The sequence below is a fragment of the Anabrus simplex genome, chromosome 2 (genome assembly GCF_040414725.1).
Source record: "Anabrus simplex isolate iqAnaSimp1 chromosome 2, ASM4041472v1, whole genome shotgun sequence".
NCBI classification, from domain to species: Eukaryota; Metazoa; Arthropoda; class Insecta; order Orthoptera; family Tettigoniidae; genus Anabrus; species Anabrus simplex.
In genome coordinates, this window is record NC_090266.1 from 1,220,903,989 (window position 1) to 1,220,924,014 (window position 20,026).

Sequence of the window (20,026 nt, forward strand, 5' to 3'; positions counted from 1 at the left end):
ACATCCACCCCATAACTAATATTTTCAAAAGACAATCTAAGAATAGCTTACAGAACCACACGCAATAATGCTTCCATTTTAATTAACACTAAATCTGTCAACGTAAACAGCAAATACAGCCACTCAGGAGTGTACCGCATAAAATGCAATGATTATGAAGCCAGCTACATTGGATGCACCGGCAGATGTTTTTCTTTTCGCTACAGCGAACACGTCAATGCCACTAAATATAATCATTTTTATCCATAGGGCAACATGTCGAAGAGCACAAGCATAAGTTCACTAATATCGAGAATGATATTGAAATTTTAAATATGAACCCCACAGGCCCATTGCTCAATATAATGGAAGATTTTTATATCAATATGGACCAATAAGCTAATCCCAACCTCAACTTAAATGAAATCACAGATAACACAAACATTCTCTTGAACACAGCCATTCCCATTCTAAAAGACACATATTTAAAAAGAATCAAGAGACACAAACCCACACACAACCCAAAAGACACCCCACTCCACCCCACCACCTCTCAATCGGAACACAACGACAGCCACACAACGTACACGCAACAGTGTGCAGCACACTCCCGACTATAGCACACAAACCATTTAGCAGGCACACTCTATATCAGTTAATCTAATTCCTACTTCCTTTTTCTTTCTCAGATTTTTGAATCTACCTGAGCATAAATGCAAGTATGAAGAGGGGAGCTCTATCAATTTACTTTCTATAATTTCAAAATTTCATCCATAGCATGATATGCCTCAACAAGGATCCTGAAAGCTAGCATGTATCAGCAACAACATACACTAAGAATGAAAGTGCCTGTTAAAAAAGCTACAGAACCTCAGTCTACTACGTTCCCTGCACCTTGATTGTATTTATACAACAACAGTTGGACATACTGCATAAATATTTGAACTTGACACCAAAACCTCAGAGATCCTTTATTCTATAAGAACTATATTTTCAACCTCAGCTATACAATTTTTGGAATATGTGGCATTCAAGGGACTCCAGCATGCCAAAGCCCTTCATTGTACCATATGTATATATCTTAACAGTAGTATTATATTAGAATAAGGCATTCTTGTTAAATTAGTTTTTAATAATGTTTTATGTACAATCGCTATTAAGCAGGTTCACCAAGAGCTGATGATTACCTATTTACGGGTCGAAACCGGTACTGTTTTAATGTAGATAATTTTAAACATTTTGTAAATAACGTATTGATTAGGTGGAAAACTCATCCTTCATACTTGTGTTAATAATGAAATTAGTTTTTAATAATGTTTTATGTACAATCGCTATTAAGCAGGTTCACCAAGAGCTGATGATTACCTATTTACGGGTCGAAACCGGTACTGTTTTAATGTAGATAATTTTAAACATTTTGTAAATAACGTATTGATTAGGTGGAAAACTCATCCTTCATACTTGTGTTAATAATGGTTATGTCACACCGACACACACAACAAAATGCATAATACCGTATTTTCCCGCGTAATTAACGCACTTTTTTGATGAAAATACAGGCAAAAACTTTGGATGCGTAAATTATTCAAGCAATTCAGATCTTTACAAATTACTTACAATTCATTTACTTTTAAAAGATACATCAAATATAATATAAACACAATTGGTTCAACTCATTTGTGGTTATTGTCATTTTGCGTAAAATTCCGGCGCGAGATTTTTTCTGAAAAGCCAAATAGGGTACATCAGGTAAGTTAGACACGTGGGTTCGAAGTACCGACACCAGAAAATATTACGAGCTGACAATACGACCTGAATGACATACCAGCAAAAAAACCTGTCCAATACGAGAAGGGCCGGGTATCGAAGGAGGGACCCTGCTACATTACCCCAAACCATTCGTATCCAATCTTGTACGAGTGACTTGTCCATCCACACTTTTTCTTGAATACAAACGTGGATCACTCGCGGAAATTTTGCTTTAGGCACTGTTTTTCGTTTTAGAACAATGAAAGGTGCAAGCTTTCTGCCATCAGCTGTTACAGCAAGCATTGCAGTACCGGTAGATCATTGTTTTTTACTTCCGGTAGCACGTACGATAACTCTGTATGTTTAAATGTGACAACATTATAATGTATTGAACAGGTGGATTCATAATAAAACTTTGTTATTGTATATCAACAGATTTCAATACGGATTAAAACATGAGATTAGTCACTTGTAATGAAATAGCCAACCAGCTAATACAAACAAGAAGAATAGATATCTGAATCTCAAAATCAAAATCAGTAAGATATCCAAAGATGTTTGGTTCTTGAAAGAATGTTTGAAATGTAAATTAGTACCTAGGTTTTAAAAATTTATACAAAGAAAAAACATATCTAATTCAAAGGTAGCAGATACTCAAAACAAAATAAATGAGATCTGGCTGAAAAGTGAAATTAAAGCTCTCTATAGGAAGAAATCATTTTTGAACTTGCAATTATATTGTACACAATTGGAAATTGCACAACAATTATCTCCCTTAGAATGGAACTCTATCCAAAATCATATAACAGAGAAACTTGCAGACGTTTTAGACAAGAAACAAAAAACCCTAGATAACAAACTTACACTCTTGAAAGAAAACAAACCAAATCATAACAAATCTAACAATAGAGCAGATAATCCTAATTCTAACCTTAAAAACATTCCCACCACTATCAATCTCTCAAACACAAACTTCACTGATAATGAAATGAACCTATTAGATAAAGGTTCAAAATTTAATTGGCCTAACTCACAAAAAGTAGAAGACGTAATCAATGTAGTAGCAGAAGTTGAATCAAACTTGAATAAATTAACACCAGATATACAAAACGACATCAGATTTGAAGTTAAAAAGAAGCTCCCAACTTTCGTAAGGGAAATAAACAAAAGTTCTAATCCCACTCTCATAAAACAAATAATGACACTAAAAACAAAGCTAAGCAAAAATAATGTAGTTGTTACCAAAGCAGACAAAGGTGAAACCACAGTCCTTTTAAATAAAAATGACTATATTGAAAAAACAGAAGAATTCTTTTCAGACAAAACCTACACTGTAGTAAACCAAGATCCCCTAAATAAGATTCAACGGAATCTGAAAATTATCCTTAAGAATTCTACTTTTTTATTTCATGAACAAGAAAACCAACAAATGATAAGTATGAACCCAAAGTTACGAACGGCTAGGGCATTGCCCAAATTGCATAAACCCAACGTACCCATATGTCCTATAATAAACAGAAATAGTCCCACGTATAAAACATCCAAATTTATACACTATTTCCTCAAAAGACATTACAAGTTTAATACGAATCGACAATCAAAAATTCAATAGAATTTTGTAACAAACTAGGAAAATTCAGTTTACAACCACAACATAAAATGGTTTCATTCGACGTAACCAACATGTATCCAAATATACCGGTTAAAGAAACCATCAATATCATCAAACACAATCTCCTTACACACAGTAAATTAAGTAAATGTGAAATAGATGAATTCGTAAACCTAGTGAAATTTGTATTAAACAATAATTACTTCACATTTAATAAAAATATTTACCATCAAACATGCTTAGCAATGGGAGACCTCGCGTCGGACATACTGACAGACATTTATATGGATCATTTGGAGCAAATCAAAATAAATTCAAAAATAAATGGACTTTGCCTTTGGATCAGGTATGTAGACGACACCTTTGTCATAATAGATAGCCAAAAAAATGATAGTGAAAAAATCCTAAATTTCTTCAATAATATTGACCCAAATATAAAATTCACGAAAGAAGATGAAACTAACAACTCAAACTTCCTGGATATTAATGTAACACGAATAGGAGATAGATTCGAATTTCAAATATTTAGAAAACCATCATACGCTCCTCTAATGATAAAAAATGATTCTCTTCACCCAAAATCACATAAACAGGCGGCTTTTTACAATTTAGTTTATAGAGCTCTCAAAATCCCCCTTTCAGATAGTAACTTAAAAAAGGAACTCAATTTTATAAAAGATATGGCCTCAATTAATGGATATAAAACAAATATGGTCAATCGGATCATCAATAAAGTAAAACAAAAGTTAGTAACTAATCTTACTCCCGAAAAAACTAAGCAATCCAAATTCGCAACATTTACACTCACCAATCCAGCCATTTTTCAAATAACTAATCCTATCAAAAAACGAGATGTTAATATAGCATTCAAGACACAAAATACAAACAGAAACATTTTCTTCAACCACAATAGTATAAATTCTAACAATAACCCTTATCTAAGTTCTGGCATCTATACATTAACATGTGTAGAATGTAAATGTTCATACGTCGGCCAAACTGGCCGTAGCTTTCTCACAAGATACTTAGAGCACGTTAATGCTACAAAGCACAACAAACCTTCCGCGATGAGTGCTCACATGAGAGAGTCAGGCCACCAATTTACAACTATAGAGAAAGACCTAAAAATTACAAAGAAGATAGAAAAAGGCAAACTAACGACAGAATTAGAAAATATTTATATCCACTTAGACCAGTATTTCAATAAAGAAAAAAATTAAAATGACGAAATTGAAATAAGAAATCCGTTAAACGAACAATTACCTAAACTATTAAAGACGCTTAATCTAGAAAAAAGTAGCTTTGCCAAAGTTTTCATTCCCAAAACAACTAATAATCATGTAACATTAAAGAACTCAACCCCTCCCTGCGCTCCTACTAGACATTCCCCTTCCAAAACCACACCCACAAACATTTCTCCTCCTACCCCTACTCCCTCCCCTCAACCCCCACCACCTCACTCTTACAACACAAGGAGTAGACACAGAACAGGCAGTCACCACATAACCTCGGATAACACCAAACTGACAAACAGCAATTGGAGGGGTAAGTGAAGTTTCTAGAAGCACACTCTTAACTAGCAACACAACTTCCGATTACTTACAAGATTCCTTTTCTTGTTAGACATTCAACAAGATAAACCAAGCAACAACTTTTAAATACGAGTGTTGATTTACGTCCCTTTCAATCATACCTTATCAAATCCATTAGTTCAACGTACGGTCACTGACATCTATAAGAGCATATCTATTCAACAGCATTCGCCGAGGTCAAATGACAACAAGCATTCAAATTTCTTGAAGACCAACATTCATCCTGTTACAAGTTCAATCATCAAATTGACGATAAATTTGAATCTTTATAGACTCTTATCCACAAGGGATAAATAACTTTTTTACTAGATCTCATTGCTAAGAAAATTTTCAAATTTATCTCCTAAGATTGATTTTCACGTCTTTCTAAGATTTTAGACATGATATATATATATATATATATATATATATATATATATATATATATATTTGATTTGGCTGATGATGCTCTCTAAAGGAGCGAAACATGTCCCACATATAACTTTTTAACTAATGAAGATATATATATTTATTTTAAATTTTATTTAATATTTTAGTTATCTTTCTTCCACAATTTTAATGTATCTTCCTATTAAGCACATGTAATTAAGGCATGTATACAAAGATTTTGTATTTTATGATATTCTAATAGAGTAAGTTCTAAGTTTGTGAAAAAATGGTCTAATTGTTCTTAAGTCATTATTTACATACATAACAATTATTCGAGATTCAGATTTGGCTGATGATTCTCTCTAAAGGAGCGAAACATGTCCCACATATAACTTTTTAACTAATGAAGATATTTTAAATGTGACAACATTATAAAATATTGAACAGGTGGATTCATAATAAAACTTTGTTATTGTATATCAACTCTGTATGTTCCTTTCTTACTGATTGTTCGACTTTGTGGCATATGGAAACTGACTGGCATCTGACCTGCAGTTCTTATAAAGGAGATAAAATATTCCTTCACTTTACGTTTCTCAATCACAAAGCGATGAAAATGGTTGAAATCATTAGTCATTTTTTGGCATAATGTTGTTCTTTGTCGAAGGGAAAGTCCATTTCTCTTCATAAAATTAATCAAGCCTCGGGTAACCTTCAAATCCGAGACACTGATTCCATGTGCCGATGCTATTTGTCATTCTTTAAAATACAGCATTTCGTGAGAAACGGCTTATCCAACATTGCGTAAGAAAATCGTATATTTAAGCAGATAATCCTCTACTTCCGGAAACTTTCCGCGTTTTGGTCCGTGAAATGCTTTGTGAGACTTGTTGGCCGCTTGAAGTGCATTTCTGTTACCGCGGTAGCGCATGTTTGATTTGGACACTGGATACTTGCTGCCCACTGCTCTATTCCCGTATGTTTCGGCGTAACTGATCACCGCGAGTTTGTATGATGCAGTATTACTCCAATACAGTGGACTGACAATTTTGAGATCACAGAATATCCCGTACCCAAAACAGTCGCCGTTAAACTAGTGCAGTGGGAATTCCTAACGGCTAATAACAGCACGTTGCCCTGTGTTCGGAATGCCCGCTTTCACAATAGGAAGCCAGCTACTTGAGTAGTTGACATCTTTATTTCGAAACGCATCCGGAGACAAGTGATGGATGTTCGAAGTTGTGGGTGCATCAAATACGTGAACATTTCTTTTTCTCCAATTTGGACCCAAAAATAGTGGGATGCGTAAATTATGCAAGGGCGTTAATTACGCGAGAAAGTACGGTAGTTTCCTTTATCAGACGGTAAAATGAATGGAAATTAATAGGTATCTCTGAATACTTGGAGATAACGTTTATTATATTTTTTGGCCATAACGAGAAAAGAAAATGCCAGAAACTGTCACCGACACAACACCCTTACAAACATTCAACTCATTAAAATTATGCACTTAAATACGCGAAACTACCACATACAAAACAATTCAATATGTCCAATATATTATTAACATACGACTTTGACAGAGGGGGAAGCATAGAAATGCAAGAAAAAACACGTGGCCTAAAACTCCGACGAAACTACGCACAGAAACGATTTTAACAGCGCGCAAACAACACAATAACAAACTCATTCTTTCACCCCGATTAACCGAGTTGTTAGCGCGCGCTAGCCTCTTGCTTGCAGGACGATCGCCGCCCCGAATCCCCACCTATATCAAGCCCACACACTGCTGTGGTGAGCAGGAAACGCAATACACACAGGCGACTGACGAAACACTCACGAATTAAAGTAACAAAAGTAACAAATGAGGTTTCGTAAATTACACAAGCACAAAATAATTTATCCTTTATCCTAGGGTACGAGTATTGGCCGTACTAGAGGTAATATTAGTAAAAAATTGGAAGAAGTAAAAATAAATCGGAAAATCGGAAGACGAGTTAAAAACCGGAACGTTTCCGTGTAAATCGGAAGGGTTGGCAGGTATGGTGGTATGTTTCGAGCTGTCAGTGGTGAGTTGTCATGGAATTATAAAAGTAGAAGAATAAGCTTGAGTGGAACTTTTAAAAGTAGGAAAGGTCATAACATGAAGATAAATTCAAGAGGGCAGATTGGGGCAAATAGTCATTTATAGCACAAGGAGTAAGGGATTGGTATAAATTATCAAGGGAAATGTTTGATAAATATCAAAGTTCGTTGAAAATATTTAATAAAAAGCCAAGTAAACAACTGATAGGGAATATGTCACCTGGGCGATAATCCACAATACAGATCACTGATGACTGATTGATTGATCTCCCTCTTCTTGTTTTATCTCACTCCATTCATCTTGTATACATTTCTCCTTAACTTCCAGGAACTGCTCTAAAATCATCTACATCCATTTTGTGCAGCATATAATATATTAAACAACTCCCTTGTTTCTTTCCCCAACAAACATGTCAATACCATGATCCTGTCACTTACATATTTTAACTCTAACTCTTTTACTCTTCTGAACATTACACCTATCCCATTTCTTATGTTGAAGGCAATGAAATGGTACCTTAGTCAAATAAAGATGAATAAAGGTCTAATTAGACTATTGTGTTAGTGTAGAAAAACTGAAGACTACATGTTGGCACACAGAGGAAACAAGTGGAATAAAAAGCAAAGCTTTTAAATCAGAGTGCCATGGCTCAGCTGGAAAACACATTTTCAACAAGGGGCCAAACATTTGCTTGTTGTGATGCTTGTTGTTTTAAGGGGCCTAACATCAAAGGTCATTGGCCCTGGGCCAAACATTTTACTAAGCTTTCAAATATAAGGACAGTCTCCTGAAAGCTTGAGAATTTTGATAATCTAGTCTCACCAGGATCAAATGTAAGTTCAGAAATATTCCCCTTTTATAAAATAACACTTCAAGGACAAAGAAACAAATACATAGGGGAAATATGGCCACCAAGATAGTTTCTGAACTGAAAAGGCAAATAATAAAATGGAACTTCTTGTAAACTTGTAATGGTAGTTTTATCATTTCTTGTAAATGTTTGCCAAAAGAAAAAACTTCAATGCACAAATAATTATACTTGTTTCATGCCATTAAGAAAAGGAAATGTTTAGCTAAAACAACAGATTTTAAACAAAGGATACACAGAAAAGGTAAAATAAGAATACTGACCAGCAGCGTGGAAAGGTAGCTGTACAGGCTTGCTGGCACCATCCGGTTCTAATCCAGGATCATCCAGAAAATCATCTCGAAGCAGCTCACGCAACTTCAGGTCCTCTTCTTCCTTGTTCACTTTTCGATCATGCTAGTGTAAAAAAAGAAAAGAAAAAAAACCCTGAATATAGAATGAAAAATGTTGAAATCTTTACAAATATAAGACAGTGACTTTATGCAACACAGATATTCTTTCTTACAATGTATTTGTATTCCATTTAGAGTTTACAGTTTGCCCAGAGATTTTAAGCCTCCTCTTTGATAGTGCATGTTAAAAGGTAGCTCCGGATCCCAAGATAGCGGGTTCAAACCTGGTAGAGGTAGGCAGATTTTAAAGGGAGGTATTTATCCAACAAAATTAATTCAAAACTCATCCATAGTTTCCTGCCATCCAGTAGAGTAAAACGGAACATCAAAATCGGCCTTAGCAGCTGATTAGCACCTTAATATATGTACATATTTTTGAAGACTCTTGTCTGTAGAGTGGCACTGTATGGAGGTGAAACATAGACAGTAACTATTTCAGAAAGCAAGAGAATAGAAGCTTTTGAAATGCAGTGTTAGAGAAGAATGCTGACGGTGAGAATCAAATGAAGAGATACAGAATCACATTGGTGAGAGGAGAAAGATTTGTACAAATTTGATCCGAGGAAGAGAAAGAATGATAGAGCATATCATAACATATTGAAGACTAGCCCCAGAGATCTCAATATTACTGCGACCAGCAGTTGTGGACGGGAAATCTCAATTTTTATGCACTGGCTTAGTTTGCAGCTTGCTGCACTGTCTGTTAGCTGCAATTTCAACTATTTGCCATCATATCATGGAGTAGTAGGATCCTTGATGTTGGTACCGATTTTGTTTTCCACATTCACGATCACTGTAACCACGAAAACAACCTATATACACGGGTTATACTATGCGCATGCCTACAGACAATTGTCAGGATGTCGTGCCCATGGCAACATGCTTTGCACGAAAACGAAGTATTTCAACATTCATATGCAGATTCATTATCTGATGTGCTAAATCTGCCACATGGGTAACAATCCATGAGAAATTTTGCAGTATCTCAGGTGACAGTAAGTGACGGGTTACGAGAATTCCCGCTTTTATGCATCTCTTATTTGCTTAATCACTGACAATTGTGGATGAGGTTATGAGTTCCAAATGGTGTGGTCACGGAATATAAACTATCGCTACAGCCTTCTTTCTTTAAACCTTCACGTATTTAACAAAATAATATCGGATATGTTGGGCTATTTCCTGGAGCTCCGGCGTGGATGTGAACATGGCGCGGTGCATTTCGTTGCTGATGGATACCAATATTTGCGATTAATTATATGCAGACCGGTTATCATAGGTACCGAGTGACAGTGAATTGCATATTTCTAATGATTAATGGCTAACACTAAATAGGGAGCAACCGTAAACAAAAATGATTGTATACTTTATACAGTAAGTACACGAAAGGCACAAACAGGGGATTCCCACTACATTATGCTTAGGAAGACTACTAAATGGAGTCACAAACTGTACTGCTGTACAGACTACTAAGCAACCTAGTGAGTATATGCTCTAAGTCCGAGGTTGATATCTTGAATACTTTCCGAGTTGCAATAGTTTGAGTGCAGCAGGGTAATTTCCTTCTTGGAGGATTGAGCTATCTTGTCTACATGGAATAGCAGCCTCATTCGGAGCCTGTCCTCAATGTGTTAAGACACCCAGGTCTTGTTCAGTTAGGAAAGTGTAGGCAGTAAAAATGGCCAAGGTATGAATATGACAAATTAGTGTAGATAGAGGATGGAGCAGTTACGTAGAAATGAAAAGATTAGCACAGGATAGGGTGGCATGGATACGTGCATCAAACCAGTCTACAAACTGATGACCCAAACAACATGTATAAACAGGCTGGTCAGAAATGTGAACCAGGTATTTGGTCGTACTCATAAATAATTTGAAAGAAATAATTTGATCTCTCTCGCTGTCATCATTTTATCAGCTGCTGAAGTTAGCCAATCAGATCACTTCATGGGCGAATTCAAATGAAACTTGTAGCATATGATTCAAATGGGTTTTGCGAGGCGCTAAATCTGCATGCGGCTTAAGACCAGCTCGAAAGAACCAATCGCCAAGCTTTCTGTGCTGGGAGTGTTCAAGGACATGCGTCTGGTTGCGAGAAGTGCTGGATGATAATGAGGTGGGAACAGGCACATAGCTTACTCCTGTCAAATGACACCAAGGAGTCTGCCAGAGGTTTGAAATTGAATTTAGGCTTTTGACATGCTATCTAGTGATTACAATGTGTATACCACCACATCTCCTACACTACCAGCAAACATTCTGATAGTGAATATTTTTTTCCGCCAACAGGACTGGCACCTGCTAGCCACAGCATCAGCCCATAGAGATTTGATGCCGTATTATTATTATTATTATTATTATTATTATTATTATTATTATTATTATTATTGTAAGACTTATGCGGATGTTTTGAGAGACGTTTGGAGTAAAGCGAAGCCAGAAGAAAGCGGGACAGATATTCAGTCAATTCGTAAAACAAGAGCGGGGGCTGTTCTTTTGGAATTTAAGAAAATCACGCAAAATGAGAACAGGAACATCTTTAATAAATCTTTGAGGGATGTCGTTGGACAAGATGATGAAGTGAAAGCTCTGATTTCCCGAACAACACTTGAAATTCGGGATATGAATGATGCTACCAGTGCTGTGGATGTAGACGATGCTGTAAGGCGGGATTTGGGAAATTTCAATGGTGAGATAAAAATTATAGTCACAAAATCGAACAGCAGGGGGCAGAAACTCACCGTAGTAGAGCTGGAAGACAAAGTGGCTATAAAACTTCTGGAAGCTGGTCTAATCAAACTAGGATGGCTCTACTGCAGGATAGAAAAAGAATTGTGGTACCCCGTTGCTTTCGATGTCTTTCTTACGGACATCATGCATGTATCTGCAAAGGTCCAGACAAAAGTAAGCTTTGTTTCAAGTGTGGAGAAACTGGACACAAGGCAGCAGGCTGCAAAGCAAATCCATGATGTGTAATTTGTACAGACAGGGGTGTAGAAGAGAATAAACGAAATCACGTACCTGGCTCAGGTGCCTGCATTGCATTTCGTCAAGCTCTTGAGGAGGTCAAAATCAAAAACAAATGATATGAACTATTCAGGCAATTGTGCACAGAAGTCAGACAGCAAACGATCTTTTGACTCAGCTGACCTTTGAGGAAGGAGCAGATCTACTATTACTCAGTGAACAGTATCATGACAGGGATCACCCAGGATGGTTCGCAGAGAACCTTGGGACAGCTGCAATTTGGATACCAGATCTGAGAAAATTTACGGTTAGAGATTATGTGTGTGGAGACAGATTTGTTTGGGTCCTGATTGACAGAATAACATTTGTGAGCTGTTACTTCACTCCAAATGAGTCTGTGAGTGACTTTCAGACAAAACTGGATGGCCTTGAAGATGCACTACAGGGAATGGACAACAGATTAGTGGTTGCTGGAAATCTCAATGCTCACGAGTTACAATGGGGCATGCCACATACGGACTCAGAAGACGACGTATAATGGAGATGGCTGCTAGGACAGGTTTGATAGTTATCAACATCGGAAACATGCCAACCTTCCGACGAACAGGCTGTAGGGGAACAATACCTGACGTTACATTTGCATCAGAAGACATTTCATCGAGGATCACTAAATGGCGAGTGACAGAGGACTATACGGGAAGTGATCACCAATACATCATTTTTTATGTGCTCCAAGAAGATCTACAGCTAAGGACTATGTCATGCAATTTACCGAACCAACAATGGAATACAGCTAGTATAGATAAAGAGAAATTTCTTAATACACTACATAGAGAAATGGAGGACATATCAAGAAAATGCTCTGGTTATACAGGAAATGAAATGGCTAACATACGTGTCGCACTCGCCATGCGGCTCCTTCAACAAGCTTGTGATGCGTGTATGACTAGAAGGAAACCATGAAACCGTAAACGTCCAGCGTACTAGTGGACTGAAGAAATTGCGGAGTTGAGGAAACGTTGTCTACGACTGAGGCGCAGAGCACAGAGAGCTAGAGGTAGCCAGGAAGATGTCTCACTCATGACAGAATATAAATCAGCAAGGAAAGAACTCCGAAATACAATCAAGAGAAGTAAAAATGACAGGTGGTAGGCAATGGCTAAGGAAGTAGATGATGACCCATGGGGACTGGGCTATAAGGTCATCTTGAAGAAACTTGGGGCCCTATCAAATCCAACCATTGATCCGCAAACCATGAAAGAATTAGTGCATAATTTGTTCCCTGATCATCCAGAGAGGATTGCTGATGAAGATTTAAGGCAACCAATCGACATACCGCTTTTAACCACAGAAAAACTACAAAGAGCCATTAGTTCTCTCAGAAATAAGAAAGCCCCAGGGCCAGATAGTATACCAGCCGAAGTACTGAAGATAACGGCAGAATTCCATCCACAATTGCTGCTGGAAATGTTCAACAATTGCCTCATGGCAGGTATTTTTAGTAATCGATAGTAAAAGGCACGGTTAGTTTTCATCAGCAAAGGGAAGTCTGGGGGGTATAGACCTCTCTCTATGCTTGATACTGCAGGAAAAGGTTTAGAGAAGATCCTACAGCCCAGAATACTCTCAGCAGTTCAGCAAGCTGGGGACTTGTCACCTTGTCAGCATGGCTTTCGGAGAGGACATTTGACAGTTGATGCAGTATTAGAAGTAGTGAACACTGCCAAAAGAGCACAAACGGGCAATCATTATTCTCATAAAGTGACGCTTCTTGTGACCTTGGATGTGAAGAATGCTTTTAACTCAGCAAGATGGACGGACATGTTGGAAGCACTTCAAGAAACATTCAAGCTTCCAGAGTATCTCATGAGAATATTGAAAGACTATTTGAAGGATCCCTTTCTGCAGTATAATGCAGAAGGTGGACAAAAGACTGAACGGATTACAGCTGGTGCGGCACAAGGATCCATTCTTGGACCAGACTTTTGGAATATTACTTATGATGGCTTACTGCGACTAGGGATGCATGAAGATACAACACTTATAGGTTATGCTGACGATGTGGCTGTCCTGATAGTGACCCGTGATCTGGAACTTGGCGCAACTTGAAGTGAATCAAGTGATGCGACAGGTAAAGGAATGGATGAATAACCACAAACTAACACTTGCTGATCATAAAATGGAAATTGTTCTTATGACAAGAAAAAGAATTGAGACCATTGTGTCGTTTCAAGTTGGAGAGATAGCCATTGAAACAACTAAGAGTGTGAAATATTTAGGCATTACGCTTGATACCAAACTCACATTCTGGCAACATATCCGAAGGGTGACAGAAAGGGCAGCGAAATATATGACCGAACTTAGTCGACTGATGGGCAATACCAAAGGCCCGAGATTCAGCAAACAACGACTTCTGATGTCAACAGTCCAATCAGTACTTCTGTATGGCTCTGAGGTATGGGCTGAATCACTGAAGATAGGAAAGTATAGGAGAATGATGGCTGCAGTACAACGAAGAGCAGTGTTGCGAATAGCATGTGCATATCGTACGGTATCCGAACCTGCAATCCCTCGTATCTGGAGTAGCGCCTGTTGACTTACTTGCTTTTGAATGACAGGAAATCTGGTGTACTCAAGGAGAACTCAGACAGAAACGTGCAAAGAAGTTAGCCCGTAGCTGTCGAATGGAGCGCTGGAAACAGAGACGAGAAAGTAATCCTCGAGGGAAATGGACAAAACGAATAATACCATGTTTAAATGATTGGATTGAACGGACTCATGGTGAGGTAAATTACTATATTACTCAGCTTCTAACAGGGCATGGATACTTCCGTAAATTTTTGCACAAATTGAACATAGCCAGCAGTCCAAAATGCATTTACTGTCATGATATACATGACGTCCTACGTACTTTCTTCGTGTGCAATCATTGGTTGACAGAAGGAAGTATTGTAGAAGCTGAACTCGAAGTATTGAAGCCAGATAATATTGTGCTTGTGATGCTGAGAAATCAGGAATCTTGGGATAGGGTGACAGAATATGTGGAAAGTAACCTGCGCCAGAAGAAGAGGGATCTGGATGCTTTTGAACATCAGTGAAAGATGAATGAAGGAAGAAGAAGTCTGAATGACTAAAAGCATGACACTACCCTGAAGTAATGCGAGAGTGGTTCGGGGGTAGAAACAAACATCGTGGGAAAATGGGTGTGTGGTTTTTAGTGGGTAAGAATCCCACACACTTGTGGAGTATGGACCCTTCAAGGGTGTCTCATGCAAGATTTTTCACAATCCCTCGTAAAAAAAATTATTATTATTATTATTATTATTATTATTATTATTATTATTATAACAATAATATCAACAAAAACAACAACTCTGACAGACAAGGCTGAAGAACTGATGGACTAACTGAAACGAAATGAGAGGAAGAGGGGAAAGAAAACGGAAGGAAGGAAGGAAGGAAGGAAGGAAGGAAGGAAGGAAGGAAGTGGAGGATAGGATCCAGTAAATGGAGTAGGAATGATCATTAGAAGGGATGTCCTGAAAAATGTGAATAAGATCGACAGAATGATCCTGGCACGACAGAAACACAAGATCTGTTTCAAGAATATGCTCCACAAACTGGAAAAAAAGAAGAGAATACAGAAGTGGAGAAATACTGTACACTGAAGGCAAGGAAATACACTGAAAACTCTTTAATTTGAAGTTGGTTGCGTATTCGAAGTAAATGCCATTCCCCGAATTCATATATAGGCCTTCATGTGTTATTTTGACCTGTTAATTCGAAATATGGTTGACATGTAATTAAAATTCTCGTCAGGCCCCTAAATTATGTCATTCAAAATCAGTACTGTAATCTGGTTACTGCAGAGCAGCTAACAAATAATGTCTTTGTAGACGACAAACGACTGTCTCGTAACCCTCATTGCCGCATACGCGCCAGAATAGTAGGTTGGCCCTACTTCAGTTTTTGAGTAATTAAAGCTTTTATTGCTGCTTCCTTGTTACTTATTTTATAACAATGTCAAAGAGCTTTATTATTGTCCTGAGGTACACATACTGTATGGTCGTGGAGTTATTTTTGTTCAAGTTTCGTAGTCTAAATTTGTTTGTAATGGAATCGCAAGCAAACAAAACATTGGAAACCGAGTCTTTTCACGCGCTCGCCGACTAAAGGCACAAAATGACAGCCTTATCAAATCTGGACAGTGCCATCTCTACCAGCAATGCCCAAGAAAATGTGAATGCAATGGTGTATTAGAAGATTTTATTTCGACAACTTACACAAATGCACCACTGATTCAAATTTCAGAAAAGAATTATATTGTTTTACAGTGTTTGCCTAACGGGGAAGATGTTGAAATGCAGTATTGTTGGGACTTAATTTCTATGTTCAATCAATCACTACTGATCTGCATTTAGGGCAGTCGCCCAGGTGGCAGATTTCCTATCTGTTGTTTTCCTAGCCTTTTGTTAAATGATTGCAAAGAAATTGGAAATTTAGGGAACATCACCCTTGGTAAGTTACTCCAATCCCTAACTCCCCTTCCTATAAACGAATATTTGCCCCAATTTGTCCTCTTGAATTCCAACTTTATCTTCATATTGTGATCTTTCCTACTTTTAAAGACACCACACAACCTTATTCATCTACTGATGTCCTCCCACGCCACCTCTCCACTGACAGCTCGGAACATACCACTTATAATACCAATATAAATGGTCCGTTATTGGGCATTATAAAGTTTTAATATCCAATAATGGACCATTTATATTGGTATTATAAATTTACTCATTCGGGACAAATATTCCAGGTTCCCTATGGGAATCAACATCTGTATCACATACCACTTAGTCGAGCAGCTCGTCTCCTTTCTCCCAAGTCTTCCCAGCCCAAACTTTGCAACATTTTTTTAACGCTACTCTTTTGTCGGAAATTTTGTCGGAAATCGCCCAGAACAAATCGAGCTGCTTTTCTTTGGATTTTTCCAGTTCTTGAATCAAGTAATCCTGGTGAGGGTCCCATACACTGGAACTATACTCTAGTTGGGGTCTTACCAGACAATTATATGCCCTCTCCTTTACATCCTTACCAAAAACCAAACCAAAATCCTTTGGGCACTACAGCCGTTGAAGGGACTTGGCCTACCAAGCGACCGCTGCTCAGCCCGAAGGCCTGCAGATTACAAGTGTTGTGTAGTCAGCATCATGAATCCTCTCGGCCGTTATTCTTGGCTTTCTAGACCGGGGCCGCTATCTCACCGTCAGATAGCTCCTCAATTCTAATCACGTAGGCCGAGTAGACTCGCACCAGCCCTCAGGTCTGGGTAAAAATCCCTGACCTGGCCGGGAATTGAACCTGGGGCCTCCGGGTAAGAGGCAGGCACGCTACCCCTACACCACGGGGCCGGCCTTATATCCTTACTACAACCCCTTAACACCCTCATAACCATGTGCAGAGATCTGTACCCTTTATTTACAATCATATTTATGTGATTACCCCAATAAAGATCTTTCCTTATATTAATACCTAGGTATTTACAATGATCCCCAAAGGGAACTTTCACCCCAACAATGCAGTAATTAAAGCTAAGAGGACTTTTCCTATTTGTGAAACTCACAACCTGACTTTTAACCCCATTTATCATCATACCATTGCCTACTGTCCATCCTTCAACATTGAGATCATTTTGCAGTTGCTCACAATCTTGTAACTTATTTATTACTCTGTACAGAATAACATCATCTGCAAAAAGCCTTATCTCTGATTCCACTTCTTTACACATATCATTGATATATATATAAGAAAACATAAAGGTCCACTAATACTGCCTTGAGGAATTTCCCCTCCTAATTATTACAGGGATAGATAAAGCTTCGCCTACTCTAATTCTTTGAGTTCTATTCTCTAGAAAAAGAGCCACCCATTCACTCACTTTTTTATCAAGTCCAATTGCACTCACTTTTGCCAGTAGTCTCCCATGATCTACCCTATCAAATACCTGAGACAAGTCAATCGTGATACAATCCAATTGACCTCCTGAATCCAGGATATCTGTAATATCTTGCTGGAATCCTACAAGTTAGCTTCAGTGGAATAACCTTTCCTAAATCCAAACTGCCTTCTTTAGAACGAGTTATTACTTTCGCAAACATGTCTTATAAAATAAGAAAGAATGCTTTCCCAAAGCTTACGTGCAATGCATGTCCAACTGACTGGCCTGTAATTTTCAGCTTTATGTCTATCACCCTTTCCTTTATACACAGGGGCTACTATAGCAACTCTCCATTCATTTGGTATAGCTCCTTCAACCAAACAATAATCAAATAAGTACTTCAGATATGGTACTATATCCCAACCCATTGTATTTAGTATATCCCCTGAAACCTAATCAATTCCAGCTGCTTTTCTAGTTTTCAACTTTTGAATCTTACGGTAAATGTCAATGCTGCCATAGGTAAATTTTAATACTTCTTTGGTATTAGTCACCTCCTCTATCTGGACATTATCCTTGTAAAGAACAATCTTTACATACTGCTGACTGAATACTTCTGTCTTTTGAAGATCCTCGCATACACACTCCCCTTGTTCATTAATGATTCCTGGAATATCCTTCTTAGAAACTGTTTCTGCCTTGAAGTACCTATACATACTCTTCCATTTTTCACTAAAATTTGTACGGCTGCCAATTATGCGTGCCATCATGTTATCCTTACCTGACTTCTTTGCTAGATTCAATTTCCTAGTAAGTTCCTTTAATTTCTCCTTACTTCCACAGCCATTTCTAACTATTTCTGTCCAACCTGCACCTCCTTCTTAGTTTTTTTACTTCTCTGTTATAATATAGTGGATCTTTACCATTCCTTACCACCTTTAAAGGTACAAACCTATTTTCACATTCCTCAACAATTGCTTTAAACCCATCCCAGAGTCTGATTACTTATTTACCATTTTCCGCCAATCATAGTTACTTATTAAAAACTCCCCCATGCCTGTATTATCAGCCATATGATACTGCCTGTTAGTCCTGATTTTAGTATCTTCCTTTCTTTCACATTTATTTTTAACTACCACAAAAACAGCTTCGTGATCACTAATGCCATCTATTACTTCGGTTTCTCTATAGAGCTCATCTGGTTTTACCAGTACCACATTCAGAATATTCTTCCCTCTATTTGGTTCCATCACTTTCTGACTCGGCTACCATGTTAGAATAACTTTATATTCGCCACCCTGTTGTACATAGTTTTTTCACATTTTCATTTGTTTTTGTGTGTTCTGAACAACAAGATATCGATGGTTTCAAACAAAGTCAAACAGAACATCATGTGTGCATTGTATCAGGATGCAAATATGACTGCATCCTGGATTATAATCAACTCACAATAGTTATGCGAACACTTCATACCATAGAAAACTGTAGGATTTATTTTTCTTCGTAAATATCGGATATAAAGCACCACAGACCGGAAACTATTTTTTTTGCTAGTGGCTTTATGTCGCACCGACACAGATAGGTCTTATGGCGACGATGGGATAGGAAAGGCCTAGAAGTTGGAAGGAAGCGGCCGTGGCCTTAATTAAGGTACAGCCCCGATATTTGCCTCGTGTGAAAATGGGGAACCTTTGAAAACCATAATCAGGGCTGCCAACAGTGGGATTTGAACCCACTATCTCCCGGATGCAAGCTCATAGCCGCACGCCCCTAACCGTACGGCCAACTCGCCCGGTCCGGAAAGTATTTGGTGGCGCACTTAACCGTGCATAACTCGTCAATTTCAAAATTCTTGCTGCACCCCTTTTTCATTACTGTGTTGTTTCCACGATTGTAGACACTCTCTGTGAATTATTTCCAATAGTCTGATTGAATTCGCTACAATCACACATCCTTTCTGCCGATATCAGGTGATAGACAATAATTTTGTTGCTTCAGTTTATTGTTTCATATTTACCAAAAAGTTATCAAGACAATGGATACTTGTGTTCTAAGCAATTCAGGAAGAGCGGGACAGTCTATTTAGATATGTAAATTTGAAGACTAATGAACCTTGGATTTCTTTATTAATACCTAAGTCTCTGTACCGTAAACCTAATTTTTGCAGCTTCTTTTTATTAATGTATTCTAGACTGTAAAATAAAATAAAAGGAATTATTAACCTTCTTACAATTTCTGCTCTATTCATCTTGAGGATCAGAGGTATTTGGGTTCAAGTCACGAATACAACACTAACTTACATATTTTCAATACTTATTTGTTACACAGAAATTCGTTTAATTCAAAGTTATGTAATTTGAAGTCAGATTTTTTTGGTCCTGATCACTTCGAATTATCAAGGTTTAACTGTATTTATATTGGGAAATCTGAACACATGAGTGGGAACAGAGATACTGGGAAGAGAAGAGATTCAATGCCAT

General features: G+C 37.7%; 1 protein-coding gene across 3 annotated transcripts in view; it reads right to left on the reverse strand.

Annotated features, from left to right (window-relative positions):
- The window catches only part of Polr3D (RNA polymerase III subunit C53), a 354,052-nt gene that overhangs the window by 154,352 nt on the left and 179,674 nt on the right, over positions 1–20,026 (reverse strand). For all 3 annotated transcript variants that reach the window (XM_067142235.2, XM_067142236.2, XM_067142234.2), the window contains exon 5: positions 8,519–8,651. In XM_067142235.2, coding sequence (XP_066998336.1) covers positions 8,519–8,651 — 133 coding nt within the window. The remainder of the gene's footprint in view (positions 1–8,518; positions 8,652–20,026) is intronic.